Raw genomic sequence first — 19329 nt, 5'->3', positions numbered from 1 at the left:
ATCCAATAATACTTTGCATTTCTACTGAGTCTTTTCATTCCAGGACCCCCAAAAGAAGGCAGGAATTTACAAACATATATTGCAAATGTGGGCCTCCATGTTATAAAGTTTGGTTGCCCCAGGTGCAAGTGAAAAAGATCAAAGAGAAGCCAGCAAATTCATGGAAAGGTGTTGACACAAACATAGTGCTGAGGATCATGTCATCATCCTCCACGTCTTTCTCTCCAGCTCCCCTATGTTGATTAGGTATCATTCCTGAAAAAGAATGTCTTAAGAGATCAAAGAGTGCTAAAGGAGCTAATGAAAAAGTAACCGCTGGCATCGTCAGTACTGTCTGCAGCTAAAGCTAGTTTGCTGCTGCAGCTAGGCATGTGGGTAACTCTTCTCTTTATTTAATAAGAGGATGGGAAAACTTCATGGGGAATTTCAGTGTCTCAATATCAGCGTACAGCATTGCCATTATGAAAAGTCTCCAGTATCAGGAAGGCCCTTTATTCACTACTGTGAAATGGTAATTCAACGGTGGCCAGATGTTCTCTATTTAATTTGACCTCCAATTTCCATGTGATAAGAGCATGTTCAGCACAGCTGGAAGCACTGTTACCAATAAGAAGGCAGACAGAGAGCAAGCAGGACTAAATAATAATCTCTCTTCTTGAAACTGTGAGTAATGTTTCCCCCAAATCTCACAGTATTCATGTAAATCTGGAAATGCACTGCTGTAGAACGTTAGAGACCACAATCCTGAGCAGGGAATAAGAACAGGGTACTGCTGGAGGTGGCTTTTTTTCAGAAAAGAGGTAACAACAAGGTATTGGGCACTTGTGATCATGAAAAGATCCTACAGCCCACTGGCAAGAAATGGGGCGTTAATTCCAATATACTGATCAAACTCCAGCGTGGCTAATTACATTCTGCGTACATATACTTTCCTCTGTAGTTCAGTTATCTTTCATTCCACTCCTAAAACCTGTTCTGTTATACTTCCAATACACAATGGCTGCTGCATTATACACCAAGGTGTCTGAATTTCAGTGGTGGGCGAATAATAGATACTCACATAGGGGGGTGAAATCCTGGCCCTGTTGAAGTCAATGGGAGATCTGCCACTGACTTTAATGGGGCCAGGATTTCACCCAAGTGAAATCACATTTGAATCCTTCAGGATGAAAAGCGTTCTAAAAAGGTCAGGTTATTATTATCATTATAGCTATATCAGCGTTACCAAGTTAGAGTTATTTGTGATGCTAACTAACAGTAACAGGGACTTCAATAGTGTATTTCAGAGTATTTGATTGCTTACATCCAGCTGCTGAAAAGTTAAGAGTTTATCTGTTCAAGGGCGCTGCTTTTCAAAGGAAATAATCTCACATTTGGTTTTGTAGAGCTTTTCTGTATTTCTCTGCTGATTCCCCTGCCGTTTTAGAGAGAACGCAGTCTGAGATTTCAACACAGGATGGCACTCTAGAGAAGATTTCTCAATTCAAAGAAAAATTATTGATATGTTTTTGTTTCTCGTTTTACTGAACATATTCTGGGAGGTTCTTGCTCATTGTAACTGTCTCAAGTGCCTTTAAGATCTGTTCAAATGAAGCTAGTTTATTCCAATGTCCTTGACTACTAGGTAAAAAGCACAGAGACAATCTGATAATGGTGCATACATACTATGAACAGTGTAATGTAAAAGCTGAGAATGATACATTTTTATTATACATAGTTTAATCAGACATTTAAATATAATAACCATTTTAATGATTCATCAGCTCATTATATTCAAATGTTTGTAATAAAAGTACTATTATCATATGCTGGATTCCTAAACCAGTCTCTCTCTTTAATATCACATCCAGCTCAGCTGTTGCATTATTAAAATACTTACCCCTCCTTAGAATATAAATACTAGCTCTAAAGTAATAGCAAGATTTTAAAACTTTAAAGAGATACTATTACCTTTTAATTATAGCATCAAAGTCTGACACAATTTCTTTATTATATTTCTTTCTTTCAGTCTGCAAAATGCACCTGTTCTAAGCTATTGTGACCAAATTATCCCTCTGGCTTTGTGGCTGAAGGAGATGAAAATCTAACAGACCTGGAGTGCATGGGAGGCCCAGAAGATAGGAGAGTTGCCTCTGCATCATCATTCTGCTTTCTTATGATTCAATAGAAACTTCCCTCTCAGTGATCCATGAGGCTCAGACTTTGTAGATTGGAGAGGAGACAAGAATGGTTCCCATCTCCAGAGCCTCAACCCCCGTCAATTTCTCTGCTGCCTTCCCCCTATCAAAGCCTTTCCCTGCTGCTGGAGTATTTTCCTGTAGTGGGGAAAGGCTCCATCAGTGGCGAGGCAGCACGACACTACATTGCTAAAAATAGTAGTGTAGACAGAGAAGTATGGCTTGAGTGAGTAGAAAGCCATGTACACACCCTAGTACATACCCACGTCCCTCAGGTGTGTCTTTGCTCTACTCACCTAAGCCATGCCTCATGGTCTACACTGCTATTTATACCTGGGCTAGGGGTCTACATGCATGTGCACACTATCTGCTGCTGAAAGAAGTGTGCAAGGTAGATGTAACCAGACACAAACAAGCATATCTTTATTTTGACCTCAGGGAGTTCACACGGTCTACATCACAATCAGATCTAAGTGGTTCCACTTCCTGGGGTATGTCGAATCTACCAAATCTCTTAAAGGCCAAGTCCATTGCAGTTGCATGGAGAGTGCAAGCTTTCAAGGAGAGGGGGTGAGGGCACAATGGGCACCCACACTCTAACTCTTACTATGCCCGGCCTGAAGTGCAAGACACCCTGGTAGCACTGGGAAGGAATGGGTAGGGGACACCATTCCTTGCACTGCTCCGGAGACCTAGTTGGATGCATGGGGCCGAGAGAGGTGCTGCGTCCTCTGAGGGGTGTAGCACCCATCATGCTCTTGGCTGCATGCTGAGCAGCTCAGTGAGGAATTCTATCTCCCTGAGCTCCCCCTGGGATGGTGCAGCTCCACACCAGGCTCATTCAAGGCCATGCCCTATAGGCACAAATACAACGAAATATCCGTAACTCCTGCTTACCTTCAACAGAGATGGCAAAAGGCAAAGCTTCACAGAGAGAATTTCACCTTAGAAATCCAGCTCAAAACACAGAGCTCTCAACACAGTGGCAGTGACTGCTTTCTCTCTCTCTCTCTTCCCAGCACAGAGAAACTTTTCCCCAATACCTCATATCTCCCTAATGTTCTCAATATTGAGCAAGGGGTTATTCCAGAACTGAGATTGTTTGGGGGAGGGGGGGTTCTAGCTATGCTGCAATACAACAGAACTCTTCAGCAAGGCGTAGTCGGACTCTCGTGAGGGTTTTTATGCAGGCAAAAAAGTGCTCTGCAGTAAGGGTTGCAGTAGCCACCCATAGCTGATTTTCACAAGGCTGTCTCTTAAATGTTACCCTTTTACGCAGAGTTTCATATCTAGGATTCATTCCAAGTTAAGGGCTCAATGGAGGAGTAACTGAATGAAATTCTATGCTCTCTGTTTTACAGGAAGTCAGACTAGATATCGAATGGTCTTAAAACCTATGAAACCACTGAAAATTCTCCATGCACTAGAACTCTGATTTTACAAACACCAGTCTGACAAATGACTAGTTATATGCACCATTTTTCTCAGTGGCTAGAGTGGGGACTGGAACAAAATCACATAACGAAAGTGATGTTGATGAAGAAGAAGTCTATATCACTTCACATACCAATGCCTTCAGTGCACTGGAAATCACTTTGCAGTGGTTTGAAGGACAAGAAGAAAGCAATGCCATGCACCACATACTGCACTGTACCCGCTGTAATTCTGAGATGTGCAATTTTATGAACTTTTTTATTTTTGGAGCTCCTGAATTCCAAATTAGTTCATAAAATAGGGGTTCTACTGTACTTACTAGAGTGATAGCTGGGAAATACTGCAAATACCAAGGTAATGTCATTCAGTTAACTAAAGTAATTCACAAGTTTTAAAGTGTGTTTGCCATATATTGTTTCATATTTTAGGTATTCGTGTTTATGCATTGTGCATTTAATAAATGCCCAGTGCACTAAGTAAATAAATAAATAACAGGATTGACTATGCCTCTTTTCATGCATAAAAGAAACCTGCTCTGAACAGAAATCACACTTATGTCCAGTGCTCACATGGAAAAGAGGATTAACTGCTTATGAGGCAGTTTCTCTCTTCCCTGGCTCTTTAGAGGGTCCCTGTGAGAGTGGAGATCCACAAGGTGCAAGTAATGTATCAGTTCCATGGACTTCCCTACAGAAAAGTAATATAGTCTCAGCCCAGGCTATATTACCTTTCTAAGGTCCTCCCACTCCATTCCTCCATTTTGGAGAATCCTTTTCTCCCCTACTCTCCTCCTCCACACACATACATACATACATACACCGATTTTAAAGTAGAAGACACTCCAGTTATTGCTCCGGTAGTCAGACTATTCTATATAATAGGTCCCTCTGAATCACAAAATATGGACCTGGGCCTTTGGTTTTCCCATCTGCCAGGATCCCATTCACCTCAACAACTTCTTTTCTAATGTTGTGATATAAAGGATCATTGGCTTGGTCCTGCCCAAAATTCTTATATAAGGGAACAAGACATCCAAGCTCAAAGTGATCTATTTCCATTTCATGCTCAGGATTGGTCTCAGTGGAACTGGGCCCAGCTTCAAGTTCGCCAACTATCTGAGTTGCCTCCCTGGCTGCTGGACAAGACTGCAACCATGAGCACCACCTTTTGATTCTGGGCCAAGATTTTGGTCCCCAGTACTTTGTCTGCCCCCCTTTTTAGTCTAGACTTTCAGGACTTCTGAGGTGCAGAAAACAAGTCCTGAACTAATTCAGAGAAGATGAGAGGAGGGCTATTTGCCAGAGCCATGGTACTGGTCCTGGGGCTACTGCCTTCTTCTGACCTCTCCACCAGAAGTAGGTTTCCAAACCCTAGGAAATCTCAGATACGGGAGTTTAGGGACCACTCCTGCTGTCACCCTTGTTGTGTTTCCCTGAACCTCAATTTGTACAGGAATAGCTGGATAGTAATTAATTGCCTCATGAACACAGGTTAACCACATGAGTATAGCTCGAGACAGCTGGTTCCACCCCACCAGCTTCCCAGAGACCAGCGTGACTGCACTTCTTGAGTCCAACAATGCAATGGTCTCTATATCATTCATTCTAACTGGCCCCGTGTAGCTATGTAGGGTCATAGTGACTCCGTCGAAGTTGATTAGGCCACATGGATCTTCACAATCATCAAGACTGCATTGCATGAGCTCCTCAATGTTATGACATTGAGCTGCTATATGCCCCAGCTCCCCACAAGTGTAACATCTGTACACAGCCTGGAGTATCACGCTATTCTTTGAGCTATTGGGTCTTACCCCGTGGCCTTCTCTGACTGTTTCCCTAAGTCCCTTTGAAACCTCAGGCCACTCTTCAGCATCCCTCGTTCCCAACAAAGTATAATCCTACCCAAACTTTCAGACATCTGGGCCTTCGGGGCTGGGACTGGGCTTTTGGTCTGGTGTATCTCTTCCCCAGGACTCCGAGAAAGCTCTTTGGCTATTAACTGCCTCTCTATGAGAGTGACCAAATCATCACAAGAGGAAGGTTCATTTTGGCTAACCCACCCGCATAGGTCTGGTGGTACTCTTCTCATAAATCTGTCCAAGATTTCTATAATCTTTTCTGTACTGTAGTCTTGGGATGCAACTTCTGTGTTAGATGGATCAGGTCCAATAGTTTTGACCTTGGCACTTTGCTCTCCCAGTACCTCTATTTGTGGAATCTCTGGGCCCTTATGATGGTAGTCACTCTGGATCTTGACAGGATTTCAGCTTTGAAATGGGTGTAGTCTGTTCCTCTGTTGCCATCTCATAGCAGGCCTTCTAGGCCTCCCCACATAGGAAAGGGATGAAGATATTGATCCATTGATCTCGGGGCCGGACCTCACATAGGCTGTTCCTTCAAACGCGAAGCGTTACGCCCTGATGCCATCTTCTGACATCATCTTTTACAGATAACTGCTGGCCTTTAGGGATTGGGTCCCATCATGGCCACGTGCCAGAGCTGTCAGGGCTTTCAGTTCTTCACCGCTTCCTATAGGGTAGCTCACTCCTGGGCTGCCTTGTTCATCGGCAGTTGATTCGTATCCTGTTGTACCAACACAGATTCCTGCTGAGCAGCCATCTGGACTTTGGTACCCTCTTGCTGTGCTGCTGTGGCCAGCAGCGGTGCCCTCACTATTTTGTCAGTTCTTGGGAATGATCTACCTTGCCCTCTGAAGACTCTGTTGTGTCAAATCCCACCCCGACACCATGTGTGGCAAGGCACCTCCTTCGTCTCGCAGGGCTCAGTATTTCCCCCTCGGGTGGTGGGGGCCTGGAGTGAATCGGACCCATTCCTGAGTTTTTATTCCTCACTTGGGTTTTATATTTCAATATTTAAATACTCTTCAGCCAAGCCAAAGAAACCAATTTCTAACACAAAAAGGGTATAACTCTCCCTACTCTCTCTGTGAGGTGTTGCCTTGTTATGCTGGCCTCTGTGTGCCAGACCCTTCCCAAACAATCCATTAGCTTGATAGCTTCTGCTACAGGGTGGAGAGCGGCCTTCCACTGAGAAGAAGCCTTTTCTCCCTGCTGCCACTAGACTTACTGCAGCTTTTTTCTCATCTCTACTTTCTCTCTCTCTCACCAGAAGAGGGGTTTTAAAGGTCACAAGCTGTCCTTAATTGGATTTGGGTGTCCCTAGATGACTTGAGGTAACCTCTTTTCAGCTCACAGGGAAAAGGACCGTTACCATTCTAGTGCTGATATACTTGTCTTCCACCACTCTCTGAAAGCTGTCCGGTCTGACATTGTCACACATGACTCAGGGCCTGATCCCATTAAGCTCATAGTATCTCCTGAGAGGAGCAGTAAAGCTGATGGGAACTGAGGACAATCAGGTGACACTCAGTATTGCAAAGTCAGTCTCATACTTGGATATTTTTATGCTCCTATTTACTATTTTACAATGCTGTATTACTAAAGTAGCTTCAGGAAAGTTAATCTTCCAAGTTACAGAATACTGCCATGCTTATGCTTTTACATTGCTAAGAATTCACTATATGGATTTACCAGCTGCTTCTCACCAGTGAAGAAAGAAATAGGTGTAATGGTCAAAGAAATGTAATATTCTTAGGACTAGATTGTGGGTCTAAGGGAGCAAGCAGGAAGGAAGGGCTGCACATCAGGGTCAGCTCATAGATGTCCTGAGCTTCCCCATATATCTAGCCAGAGGTTAGAGCAATATGTCTTGGAGTGCTGGCAGAGTGCACACAACATCAATATCTGTTGCCCCCTTTAATGGGTTTCCTTCACTGGATACTTCACTTGCATCTCCTCCCCCTATGGGGTTTTCAGCACTATTGGTAGCTTTTGAATAAACCCTGGTCCTTGCATGCCAGAAACACAAGAATTGAGATGGGGTCTAGCTCACTGGCAGGTTTAAAAAGGGATAGGGAAAGTCTCCTTCTGCCCTTTCTCTGCCTCTCTAGTGTGCCTTGCAGGGCTGGGTACCACTTAGCTTAATATGGTAGATGTTCCACCATATTACTGTTCTGTGACATACATTTTTCCTTTCCATTTATATCTTTTCTCTATCAGTCTATGTTGCCTATTGTCTCTCACTTGTTAAAATACATTTCTTCAATTGTACACAAAAGAAATGCATGCTACCTAACGTGCATTTAAAAATATTGTGATGCAGTGCATCGAGAATAATTTGAGAAAATTCTAACAAGTTTCTGTTGTCCATGGCTATCTAAGACATTAAAAATGTATCACATTACTCAGCCACCTTCAACTTACCCTCAGCATGGGGCCATTCTGAAACACATGTGGCTCGTCACATACTACACAGTATTCATTCAGCACTGGTATCCGCTGCTCAGCAAACTCAATAGTCTGAGAACAATGAAAGTGAGAACAATAACATCTGCTTAAAAATAATTAACAGACAGCTCCTACTCCAAAGTGTTTTTAAAATGGATTAAGCATGACATCCTACCTGCACAAGAAAGCCATGGCCTCGTATTGGAATGCATTTTGCACCATAATTCGGCTGTAAAAGAAAAGGTCAAGCAACTTCAGTGCTAGAGCTAATTAGAAGAGATGTTTCAGGTTTCTTGTGGAAATGGAAAGAACAATTGTATTTTTTTCTGTGAAGATCTGTGAATTAAACAATATTGGCATCTGGAAATAGCTCTAGTTTGCACAGATCATCCAAAATAAATTAATCTGTCTCTTTGCCACTTGCCTTTGGAATTTTTGCTTTATCTGTAAACAACCCCAAAACTATCATCTCAAAAGGAAGTACTGATGCTTTGACTCCATGTTAATATACAAACATCTAAGCAATTATTTTAAAGGTGAACAGAATTCTTTTTTTTTCCTATCCTGTTTCTCTACATGTACACAAATAAGAATTATGTGTTTAGACTTGAATTACTGAAATGCCTTTTAAAACAAGAGTAGAAAATCTCTTTCCACTATACTTTTCATGAAACCTTTTCCTTGTGCCTCATCCTAACAAGTATCTATGCTCACTCACCTTCTTTCTGGTACTTTTTCTCGAAATATGATGATACATTATTTTGGAAGGTACCTTTGCTACAGAGGCCACTAAGGTGTGGAAATCCCTCCCCCTGACATCTGTCTCAGGCCATCTTTTTTTACTTCAGTGGAAGCTGGACCACGCTGCTTATTTGTGGAACCTTTCTTTTTCCTGATGTTTCTTTCCTGTATGACACCCCAAGTATCTTGGCAGGACAGTGGAAAGAAGCTAGGTTTTTAATACGTTAATTGCCAAATTAGGTCCTGATGCCATTCCACTGCAGTCAGTGGAGTTGCACCTGATTGTGTACAGGATGATTTCCCTCAATATTAATGTATTATAATAATAAATAGTAATGTATATATACATTTATAATAATATATACTCTATATTAATATAGAGTATATACTATATATAATATATACTATAATATAATATACTATAATAATATATAGTATATATATAGTATACAATATAGTGTATATACACTATAATAATATATAATATATTATAATATGTTATTATGTAATGATAATAAATTTATTGTTATTAGTATTTTAGTTTATTTCACCAAAGTCAGTGGGATTATTTCTATTGACTTCAAGTGAGAGCTTATTCAGGCTCCTAAAGCAGAGACATCATTAACTGGTTCAGAGTGAAAAATGAATCCCAAACATTGGTGATAGCGCGTATAGCTTTGCAGTTCACCTTTAATTAATTTTGGTTGTACAAGTTATAGAAACAACCAAGTAACATGCACAGAGCAGCTTTATAAATCATACTAAATTATTGCCTTTAGATACAGTGAGAATTGCTCACAGATGACTTATTAGGCTAATTTACCACGAGTAGACTGAAAAATTGTTAACGTCATTTCGTTAAAGTCAGAATATTTAATAATATTTTACACTTAGGTAGCACCATTCAACCAAGGATCTCAGAATTTTGTCAAGGTGGGGAAACTGAGGTACCATGCTTATTAATGGTAAAGTTGTGACTAGCACCTTGGTCTCCTGACTCCAGCTCTCCACATCTAACATATCCGACGACATTGCCTCCCAATATGTTGAAACAGGAAAAAGCAGGCTAGCTTATACTTAATCTGACAGTAAACATCCTCCTTATTTTTAGTGTTCAGTTACAGAAAGAACTAACATTGAAGCGTATCTTCTGTGTTTAGTAAAATGCATGTGAATCCTTTGTTTTCCCAACCCAAACCAAATACAACCTCACGGGCATGACTGGGAGTTGCCTCAGGAGACTGCAAGAGGGGAAAATGGGATTCAATCCTCTGCTCAGCCTACCTATATCACCATTCTGTGCACAGGGTATGGAGAAAGAATAAGTATGCTGCCTCTTACATGGAGGGAAACATAAAAGCTCAGCCTAGGCTGAAGTGGTCCCAGTTATTATTACAGACATACGTGTGTCGGCAGTTGTTTCATATTGAATAAAAAGGTCACTTCCAATGTGTTCTATTTCATGTTAAATCCCCCTTCACAACTGCATTTATGTATATTCTGGATGCATTTTAGAAAACAAACGAGAGGAAAAACAAACAGACAGAATAATGATTATTACGCACAGCAGCTTGCGAAGGGGATGAGGAAGATGGCGTTAAGATACCAATAAGCCCTGAGGTAAGAGAGAGCCTCCTGCCCTCTGCTATGGTGGGTTCCTTGAAAAGCTCCATTTTGGATGTCTTAGGGGCACTGGAGTAAGACTTGCTGAGTAACTTGTGATTCTTCAGTCCATCTAATTCTTCCATTCTAAGATTACTGGAATAAGACCTGCTTAAAAGTTTGTGGGGCTTCAAGGTGCTATTGTGCTCACATCGAGGATCCCCAGAACATGATCTGCTTAGGAGTTTTTGGGGCTTTAGCGTGATGCACTCTTCTTGCTTGACAGTTGTCGAGCAAGAACGGTTCAACAGTTTGTGCGATTTAATAGCTAGTGTCTGTTCAGCCCTGGGATCACTAGACAATGAACGGCCAAAGGTTCTGTGAGACTTTGTGGCACACACATCCTCAGCCTTGACAGTGCTAGAACAAGTCCTTCTCAGCAGCTTGTGAGTTTTGGAGATGCCATCTTGTTCAGATTTCAGTTTTGATTTGTTTTTACCACAGCCAGGTGGAGGATAACTTGGCGACCTTAAAAATAAATAAGAGAAAACCTAGTACAGGAACAATCAAAAACTCTACGAAACAATAAACAAGCAACTTTACATATAAACATGCAAGGCATTTTTAAAAAAATATCTGTTTAGCACAGAGAAAAGAGTGATTTGTATGGATTAGGCAAATTGGTATACAGATTTCATTCCTAAAAGTATATAATAAGGAGTATGTATCTCTGTGTATCTGACTAGCTATAGGTATAGGCCATGATTTAAAAAAAAAAAATTAGTTCCTAAATAAAACAAAATTTAAAATTAAATTAAAATTTAAATTACAATTTTTTTTAAATTAATGTAAAAATTTTTTTTAAAAAAAATGTAAAATTTTTTAAAATTAAAATTAAAATTGAAATTTAGCTCCTAAATAAAATTAAATTTAAAATTAAATTAAAATTAATAAATTAATTTAATTCCTAAATTCATAATTAGGCCATTTATTTAGGCACGTGTTTTTGAAAATCATGGCCATATTTTTCATATGGGGCAATAATATCCTTCTCCAATCAAAAGGGTCAATCTACTTTTCTTGTACAATTGTTACAGCATGATCCTTTCAAGCCATGATAATTTCTAGACACCACAAAACTGAGAAGTTTTGCTTGCAGATCAGTTGAAGGATATAATGGGCTCTTCGAATTTTAACTGCAACAGAAGCTTGCGCTCAGTCACTCATATGTAGTTCAACTGAAACAATTCTTAAAAACAAAAAACAAAAACAAAAACAAAAAACTAAAAACTAAAAAAACCCCAAACAAAATGAACTCCTCACAATAATTTGATTATTTTGTAGAAGATTCTATTCTCACTTCAACTGGTTTTATGTCGCTGATTTGCGGTAGCATGACTGAGAGGTTAATCAGGCCTAATATATGTAATAAATAAACAAAGAATCAAAGCATTGATGAAGCAGCATTCATATGATCTGGATCATTTTTCTAATATTACAGAATCAATATTTAAAATTTGTTTGCCTAGTAATAAGAGAGCTGATATCAGACAAAATTAAATCTTCCTGAATACGTTTTCCATCCTTCATACCAAACTCAGACCTTTTTGGTTTGCTCAAAAAGCAGAGAAATGAAATCCCAAAGGAAAACATCCCTTTAACAGGCCGGTAATGTTTACACATGCTGTTAGCAAATGGTGATCCTGCTGGAAAATGTTAAGTTAAATGTGCTGACTCACAGTAAATGACTCATTACCATACATGGACACAAGTGAGATGGGAGTGATGCTCCACAAAGAAAGGGGGCTTAGTGTATGGGCTAAACAGTCTTTGGAGAGGAATTCTAGTTGCAGCCAAGTCTAGGGATAAAGACTGGGCTGGCTTCTTTTATTCTGTTTGTGAATAAACCAAACCTCAGGAAGGCAGGAGTGTATTGATATGTTACAATTTGTGTGAACTGTGTTTGCAACAGGGTAGGATAGTTTCTTGCTCACAAGTGCATCTTTCTCTTTTATTTCCTGTAAATATGAAATACCCCTTGACACCTCTATATGGATACAATATCCAACCCATCCCCATTCTAGGTCTGTTGTACCTCTCACTGTTACATGTGAAACTTAGACTACAAGAAGTTCATTGAGCATCAGAGATGCTGAAAGGAGCATCCAAATCCAATGAGGAAGTGATCAACCAACCTCTCAAAAACAGAAAGAGTGCTACAGCAGGTAAACTACACTCCTGGAAGACACAGAGGCATTTAGGCACATGAATAACTTCACTCATGATAGTATAAACTCAATGGGATTCAACAGGACTATTCACATGAGCATAGTTACTCATGTGTGTAAGTGCTTCAGGATTGGGCCTTTCAAGTCCTGGTACGTGATTTTCAGAGGTGCTGAGCATGCATGCCTCCAAATAAAGTCAACGCGAGGTGTCAGTACTCAGCACTTCTGAAAATCAGGCCCCTACTCCTACTCCTACTCCTTGAAATATCATGCACATTTTTTTCTGAAAGTGAAGAAAAATACAACTATGGAAAGCAAACCTGGACAGCAATAAAACTAGCAGGATACTATGGCTAATAAAACAACAGTCAGCCTACTAAACTAATAAAAGCACACACAGCCAAGTTTAACAATACAAAAACAGTGATTTTCAGTTCTAGATGAGTCAGGGTCTTTTAGAGGCTAGGACACTAAAGCACTCCCCGCCTGGAATAGTCTTGGAAACTGCAGTAGTTCCTAGTTAGTTCTTGAAATCATACAAGGTGAGGACTCAAGAGGTAAGATATAAACAGAATACTTCTCTTTGGAGAAAAGTCAACCTTTCACCTTGTTAAGTATGCTGTGGAATCTGAACAGCATGTAATAATAAAAGCACATTTTGCCCGGTATTACCTGCGCAATGTAGAAAAGATGTGCAGAGGGGATTTCACCTTTTTCTCAGACACTTTTTTGTTGTGCGTACAATTTGATTTTTCTTTGCTATTTTTCCACTGCTGTGTAACAAACGTCTGCATGATTCTGTGAAGGAGGGGGAAAAAATCAGAGCCAAATCACAGTAATTTTAAAACTAACACCTGTGCTTTCATCACTTAAAGCCATATAGTGGCCTCATTCTAAATGGAGAACTTGAGAGCCACATGGGTGGATTGAGGTTGGTACGTGGCTCCTTAAAAATGACAGTGTTGTTGATATAACCTAGTGCACGTAATACACATATCAAAGATGCATTCTGTGTAACAAAAGGCTAAAAGATGTGAAAGTGTCTTTGTCATAGAGATGCAGAAATCTGAGAGCATTTAGGTTTGAGATGTATGGTTAAAGTGCTATGGTTAAAGTGGATGGTAGTGTTGGCTTAACTTGCTATTTTATTGATTTTCAAAGATGAAGATCTTCTTGTCCTCAAAAGTGATCGTAGGCCATGAGACCTGTGGCTATTCAAAGTTTTTGGCTTAACTGCTTACTCATGTGGATTACAATCACAGGTCTCACCCCTCTCCTTGACAAAATGTATTAACCAAAAATGAATTGTGTATGCCTCTTCCTAATGTACAACTCAGGGATACTATAAGGAATGAAACGTAGCATTAGGAACTGATTACATTTTTCTCAATTTCAAATTACTGCAAATATTTTTAAGAAAGTGAATTAATCTGCAATGTTATTAGAACACTGCACTGACTATTTCTGACTGGTTCTTTAAATATCTACCAACAAAAGATTTCTTTATGGGACCACACTGCATTTTTTTTTTTTAAGGTGCGGACATTTAAGGTACATCTACACAGCAAAAAATCCACACAGCAGTGACTTTCAGAGCCTGGGTCAACTGACTTGGGCTTGCTCATGAGGACTAAAAATAATGGTGTAGATGTTGGGACTCAAAATATGAGGTTCTGCACCTGGCAAAGGGGGAGTGTCTCAGAGCCCAGCACACCAGCCAGAGCCTGAACATATACACTGCTATTTTTAGCCCTGCAGTGGAAGCCCCATGATCCCAACCAGTTGACCCAAGCTCTGAGAGTCGCTGCTGCAGGGTTGTTTTTGCTATGTAGATTTACAATTAAACTTATATTCTTGTCATCTGATTTTTAATATTAAATTATTATGAATTAATATTAATAATGAGATTTTGAAAAGAGATGAAACATCAGAATTTTAATTAAACTGAACTAAGTCTTCAACTGGCTACATGAAACTGCTAAATCTTTTCAGCTACCCCCCGCCTTACTGACCTCAGAAAACCTGTGCCAAAGTGGTTATTATTAGTTGTTGTGATAGAACCTCAAGGTCAGTGGCCAAGGATCAGAGCCCTATTGTACTAGACATACGTAACATATTCCCTGCCCTATGAAACTTAAAATCTAAGTTGCAATATGACATAAAACATTCTTAGCGGCATCCTTTCTGATTTCACAACTTTGGATGGTACATTTTATCAATCTGCAGTAAAGGGCAGGGGAAACATTTACAAGGGTTACCCTTGAGGTTATTTGTCAGCACTGTCAGAAGAATTTAAAAAGGAGGAAATAGAACTTTTTAACTGAAAAAGCGGTCAGGAGTCATTTGGCCCAAAGAGATCTACAACCCATCTGTTAATTGTGTCTTACTTGACACAATGCAGGAGCTATTATAAGATGATTATAACAATAATGCATTAAACAAGATGGTATTACATTTCTTCCAGAACTTACTTTTTCAGCTGATGTCCCAACCCAAATCTTTCCTTAGTAGAGATCTGAAATACATCCACGGTGGGCACTGCAGAAAATACATTGTGAGATGTGTATGTAAATAGGAATTGTCATGCTAGAACAGGCTATCACAGAGTTGTATTGGTGGTTTGGTGATTATGGTCAATATTCTGTGCTGACTTATACCTTGGGAAACCCCATGGAAGCAATGGTGAGGGCAGTACTGTTGCCTGAGTCAGTACGGAACCTGAACATGTGAGCAAAAACCAGCTGGCCAAGCATCTCAGTACCACTTCAGAGTACAGTTCAGTGACCATCTACAGCCATAGTCATCTTATTTCCAAGTAAACAGTTGCAGTCTTTTAAATCTCTTCCACTGGGGACATCACACTGCCTCAACTTCAAAAGATGTACTGATTTACTTACTCATTTAATCTCTTTTTGGTGGGGAAGTGGAGGTTCCATTACTTGCCTTTCTTTCTTGACTGTTTGTCATTCTTTAAAAATCCTGTGAGACTTCAGACCAAATTCTACTCTCAGTTACACTATGTAAATGCAAAGCAACTTCACTGAAATCAATGATATCCCGTTTTCACACCAGTGTGAATAAGGACAGAATTAGGCTCTTTGCCAAAAAGGACTTGCCATAGCTCCTTTTGTATCTCATCAGCACCACACCATATTTTCTGGAGCAAGGTGTTTCCTCTCCCTCTTCCTACAATGCTCATTTCAGAACTTTTTAAAAGCGTAGATGATCTGGAGTACTTCTGTGGCAGAAGGTACTTCTTGGAAAGAAGAAACTTTTCTGTATAAAAACTTAAATTTATTCAAGTTCCTCTGAAGCATTATAGGACAATAGAGTTAGCCCATTCTGTCAGCATACAGAGAAAGTCAAACTTTACTCCGGCATTTGTCTGATCCCTGTCTTTATGTTTTAGAATATAAAGAAAACCTACCAATATCATTATCTGTAGCGTTTGTTTTCTGAAGGCATTTCAGTAAAAGATCCACAGTACTTGTCATCTGACTGCATCATGTATGAATCCCAATAGCCAATGACTGTTCTGAACTTTCCTCAAGGAAGCTCAAAAGTTGTCATTTATGTGATAGGATACACTTTATACCATTCCCACCATCAGAACGCCCATATTTACTGGCTCAGAAAATTGCAAACATAAGGCATGGAGGTTGTAAACAAGCGTCCAGTTCTGGTATTACCAAAATCCTTTAGTAACATTTAGTAGATTGAAGTGGCAGATGGCACCAAACACTTATTGAGGAAACTTCAATTCTTTGAGGCAGGATAAGAGCCAGTATATATTACAAGCATTGATGTTGTCCAAACCAGTGTATTTTATTATTGTAAGAAAAGAAAAGACTTATAACAATCACACTGAAAAAAGAGATCCTGAAGATTTGGGTCAATATTTTATCAGAATGATACCATGATTTTTAAGTATATGTTATTTTTATCATTTTTTTAAAAAAAGACAATAAAAATGCCTGTTCCAATCTGAAATGCCACTGTTTGCCAGGTGCTCTTTAGAATGATTGTTTCATTTGCAAATAATTCAAAACATATCTTCTGTCTCCCTCAAATTTCCTTTCTTTCAAACAAGCATCTGTTGCTTTTTTATCCTTTTGTGCAGTGCTATTATTTAAACACTGTTTAATCTTTTTCAGACAAACTGTGGTTGGATTTTCAAAAGGGATGGATAATTTGATTAGCAGTAACAATGTATTTATATTTATAAATTCTAAAGTGTAACCAAATCTCACATTTCAGGGCATAAGGTGATCGCCTGAAGGGTTCAGGAGCCCTTTTTCACACAATTAGCGTAGGATGTGCTGCATTTCAAAATGCCAGAGTGCATTATGGGATACTTTTCACTTCCTCTGAAACATCAGGTAATGGACACTGCCAGAAGCAGAATACCAAACCTGATGGACCAGTGATATAATTTAGAATGAAAAAAATTAATTCCTCCCATTCCTAATAGCATTCCACCATAGCACACATAAACAAATTATTGAAAAATACCTATTTCTCTCCATAAACTATACTCTGCTGAATGGGTTTTGTTTTGCATTTTATATATATATATATATATATTCATCTCAAAAAATTAAAGTTTGGCAAAATTATAAACAACTGAAACAGGATTTTATAATGGCATGTGTTGGGCAACCTTGCAAATATACATATTTTTCCATATATTCCCAAAACAGGAACCTGGGGACAAATACATTTTAATAGTATTTGATCAATATAAAAAATTCCATGCTGCTCATAAAAATGGAAAATAGCACATAGGTAGTAATCTGGCTACGTCCTAAATAAGAACAGAAATTTCAATACACTTGTATTCTGTATAATACATCTGAAACAGCAGCCAGACATATTTTACCTCCCCTTGAGCATATGGTACATCTGTTCCTTCCATCAGTGAATGGCAGACACAAAAGGAAAGATATACATACCATAAGGTAATAACAAGTTATTACTCAGAACAGTGTTTCATGGGGAAAAGTTGAGAAGAGAGAGAGTTCATTCATATATTAATATATGAGATTGATATAATTGATCTTTTTTACTAAAAATCACTGGCAGAAACAGCAATTACACCATATTCATAAGATCAGTAAGACAAAGCACCTGTCTCTTGCCCTGATCCTGCAATTGACTTCATACAGACTCAGGGTTGCTCCTGCACAAAGTCAGGTGCAGGATTGGGGCCTATAATTCCTGTTTTAACCTTGCCAAGAGTTCAGAAGCTTTATTGTTGCTTATGGTCTTGCAGGAACATATCCACCTGGACAAGGATTTGCAAAGTTGACACTCTGGGGATGAGTGTATAAGAATTTTGATTTTAAATTGGAGTTGAGTAACACAATAATGAATGTTAACCCAAAGTTACAATAGCTCTTTGCAATAAATAAACACATGCACATTTATAAAAAAAAAAATATTAAAATAGTCAGATGTAGTGAAACAAGACATAAAGCTAAGCACAGAAATAGGACACTGATATAATGAACAGAACACAGCTTGCAATAAGCAGCTGCAGACAAAGTAGAAATGGCTTATTTTTTCCAGACAAATCATGACCGGAAAAATATCTTCATTGTTCAGGGGTAGAATTATCCCACAGGCATAGACCAGAGCTGAGAGCCTGGATTGGAAGCCTAAATGGGTGTGAATAGCAGTGCACATCAAAGTGCTGTACTGTAACTCCTCCAAGTGGATGCTGTGGGCATGAACATGAAGATCCCAAGACCACACTAATGTAGTCGTCTTTGAAGAGGTGTGAACCCAAAACCTTTACATTCACACCCGCAGCATCCACACAGGGGAGTTATAGCATAGCATTTTGGTGCATACTGCTATTAACACTCCTTTAGTCTAAACTGCAGGGGATTGTAGACATGCTCTTAGCATTGACCATGCAAAGACTTCTGCAGTGAAGTCAATAGGACCACTCACAGTAGTAAAGTTAAACATGTGCACAAATGTTTTCAGGATTGGGGTTTTAGCAGTGAACACATTTATCTGTTACCTTATACATGGCTCAAAACTAAGGCATCATACAAGGCACAGGAAAAATACAAATGTGACTAACCTGGACCATTTAAGTACTGTGTAAGTGAACAGTGCAAACGCACTATTATAGGCTCTGTGCGGATTACATCCCAAGCCACAGCAATCTCTTCCTGATTCAAGAGAAACAGAAAAACAACAAAAAACATTAGCCATCATCAGGAAATGCTTATGTTTTGTCAGTCAACCCTTGTGTTGGTGAAATATTCAATGGAATGTGCTCATTAACTTCCACCTTTGTGGAGGAAGGTTATTGCACAAATGAGATGGAGAAGTGAAAAATAATGGCAGAAGAAATTATGTTTCCAGGGAGAAGCGGAGGCTGGGCAGCACTGTTATCTACATCTGTTGCCACTCAAATCTTTCCTTAGCAGAGACCATTGGTGGCCATCTGTGCAAGGTGAAATTCATCCTACGTCTTCTCCCCTCTGGGAGTGTATGATGTGATTCCTAACAGGTAAGGCCCTATGGCAGCAAAAATCACAGTGTACTGCCTTTGCCTCAGTTCATAAATTCATAAATTCCAAGGCCAGAAGGGGCCATTGTGATCATGTAGTTTGCCCTCCTTGTGCATTCACAAAGGCACTTCTAAAAGTAAATATAGAGGTAGCAAATAAACAGCTTAAAAAAAGCATAGTTATAAGTTTGCAAATTGACATGAAAATGTTTCCACTGAGAAGTGAATAACAGTCAATAATGTGACAGGAGCTTGTAAAGATCAAAAATCCAAAGAGGGAAAATCTCTGACAGAATCTTATATAGGACAGAATTA

At 39.4% G+C, this 19329-nt stretch overlaps 1 protein-coding gene across 2 annotated transcripts in view; it reads right to left on the bottom strand.

Moving 5' to 3' along the window:
* The window catches only part of PARP8 (poly(ADP-ribose) polymerase family member 8), a 144012-nt gene that overhangs the window by 28662 nt on the left and 96021 nt on the right, over window positions 1-19329 (bottom strand). For both annotated transcript variants that reach the window (XM_067545677.1, XM_067545678.1), the window contains exons 9-14: window positions 18580-18670; window positions 14960-15026; window positions 13161-13286; window positions 10224-10788; window positions 8093-8146; window positions 7894-7989 (exon numbers count right to left, since the gene is read on the bottom strand). In XM_067545677.1, the coding sequence (XP_067401778.1) occupies window positions 7894-7989; window positions 8093-8146; window positions 10224-10788; window positions 13161-13286; window positions 14960-15026; window positions 18580-18670 (999 nt within the window). The remainder of the gene's footprint in view (window positions 1-7893; window positions 7990-8092; window positions 8147-10223; window positions 10789-13160; window positions 13287-14959; window positions 15027-18579; window positions 18671-19329) is intronic.

Source organism: Emydura macquarii, unplaced genomic scaffold, assembly GCF_026122565.2.
Source record: "Emydura macquarii macquarii isolate MOO-44397 ecotype Brisbane River unplaced genomic scaffold, CSIRO-AGI_Emac_v2 contig_1045, whole genome shotgun sequence".
NCBI lineage: Eukaryota > Metazoa > Chordata > Testudines > Chelidae > Emydura > Emydura macquarii.
The sequence above is the reverse complement of the archived record's forward strand: the minus strand, read 5'-3'. Positions and strand labels throughout refer to the sequence as shown.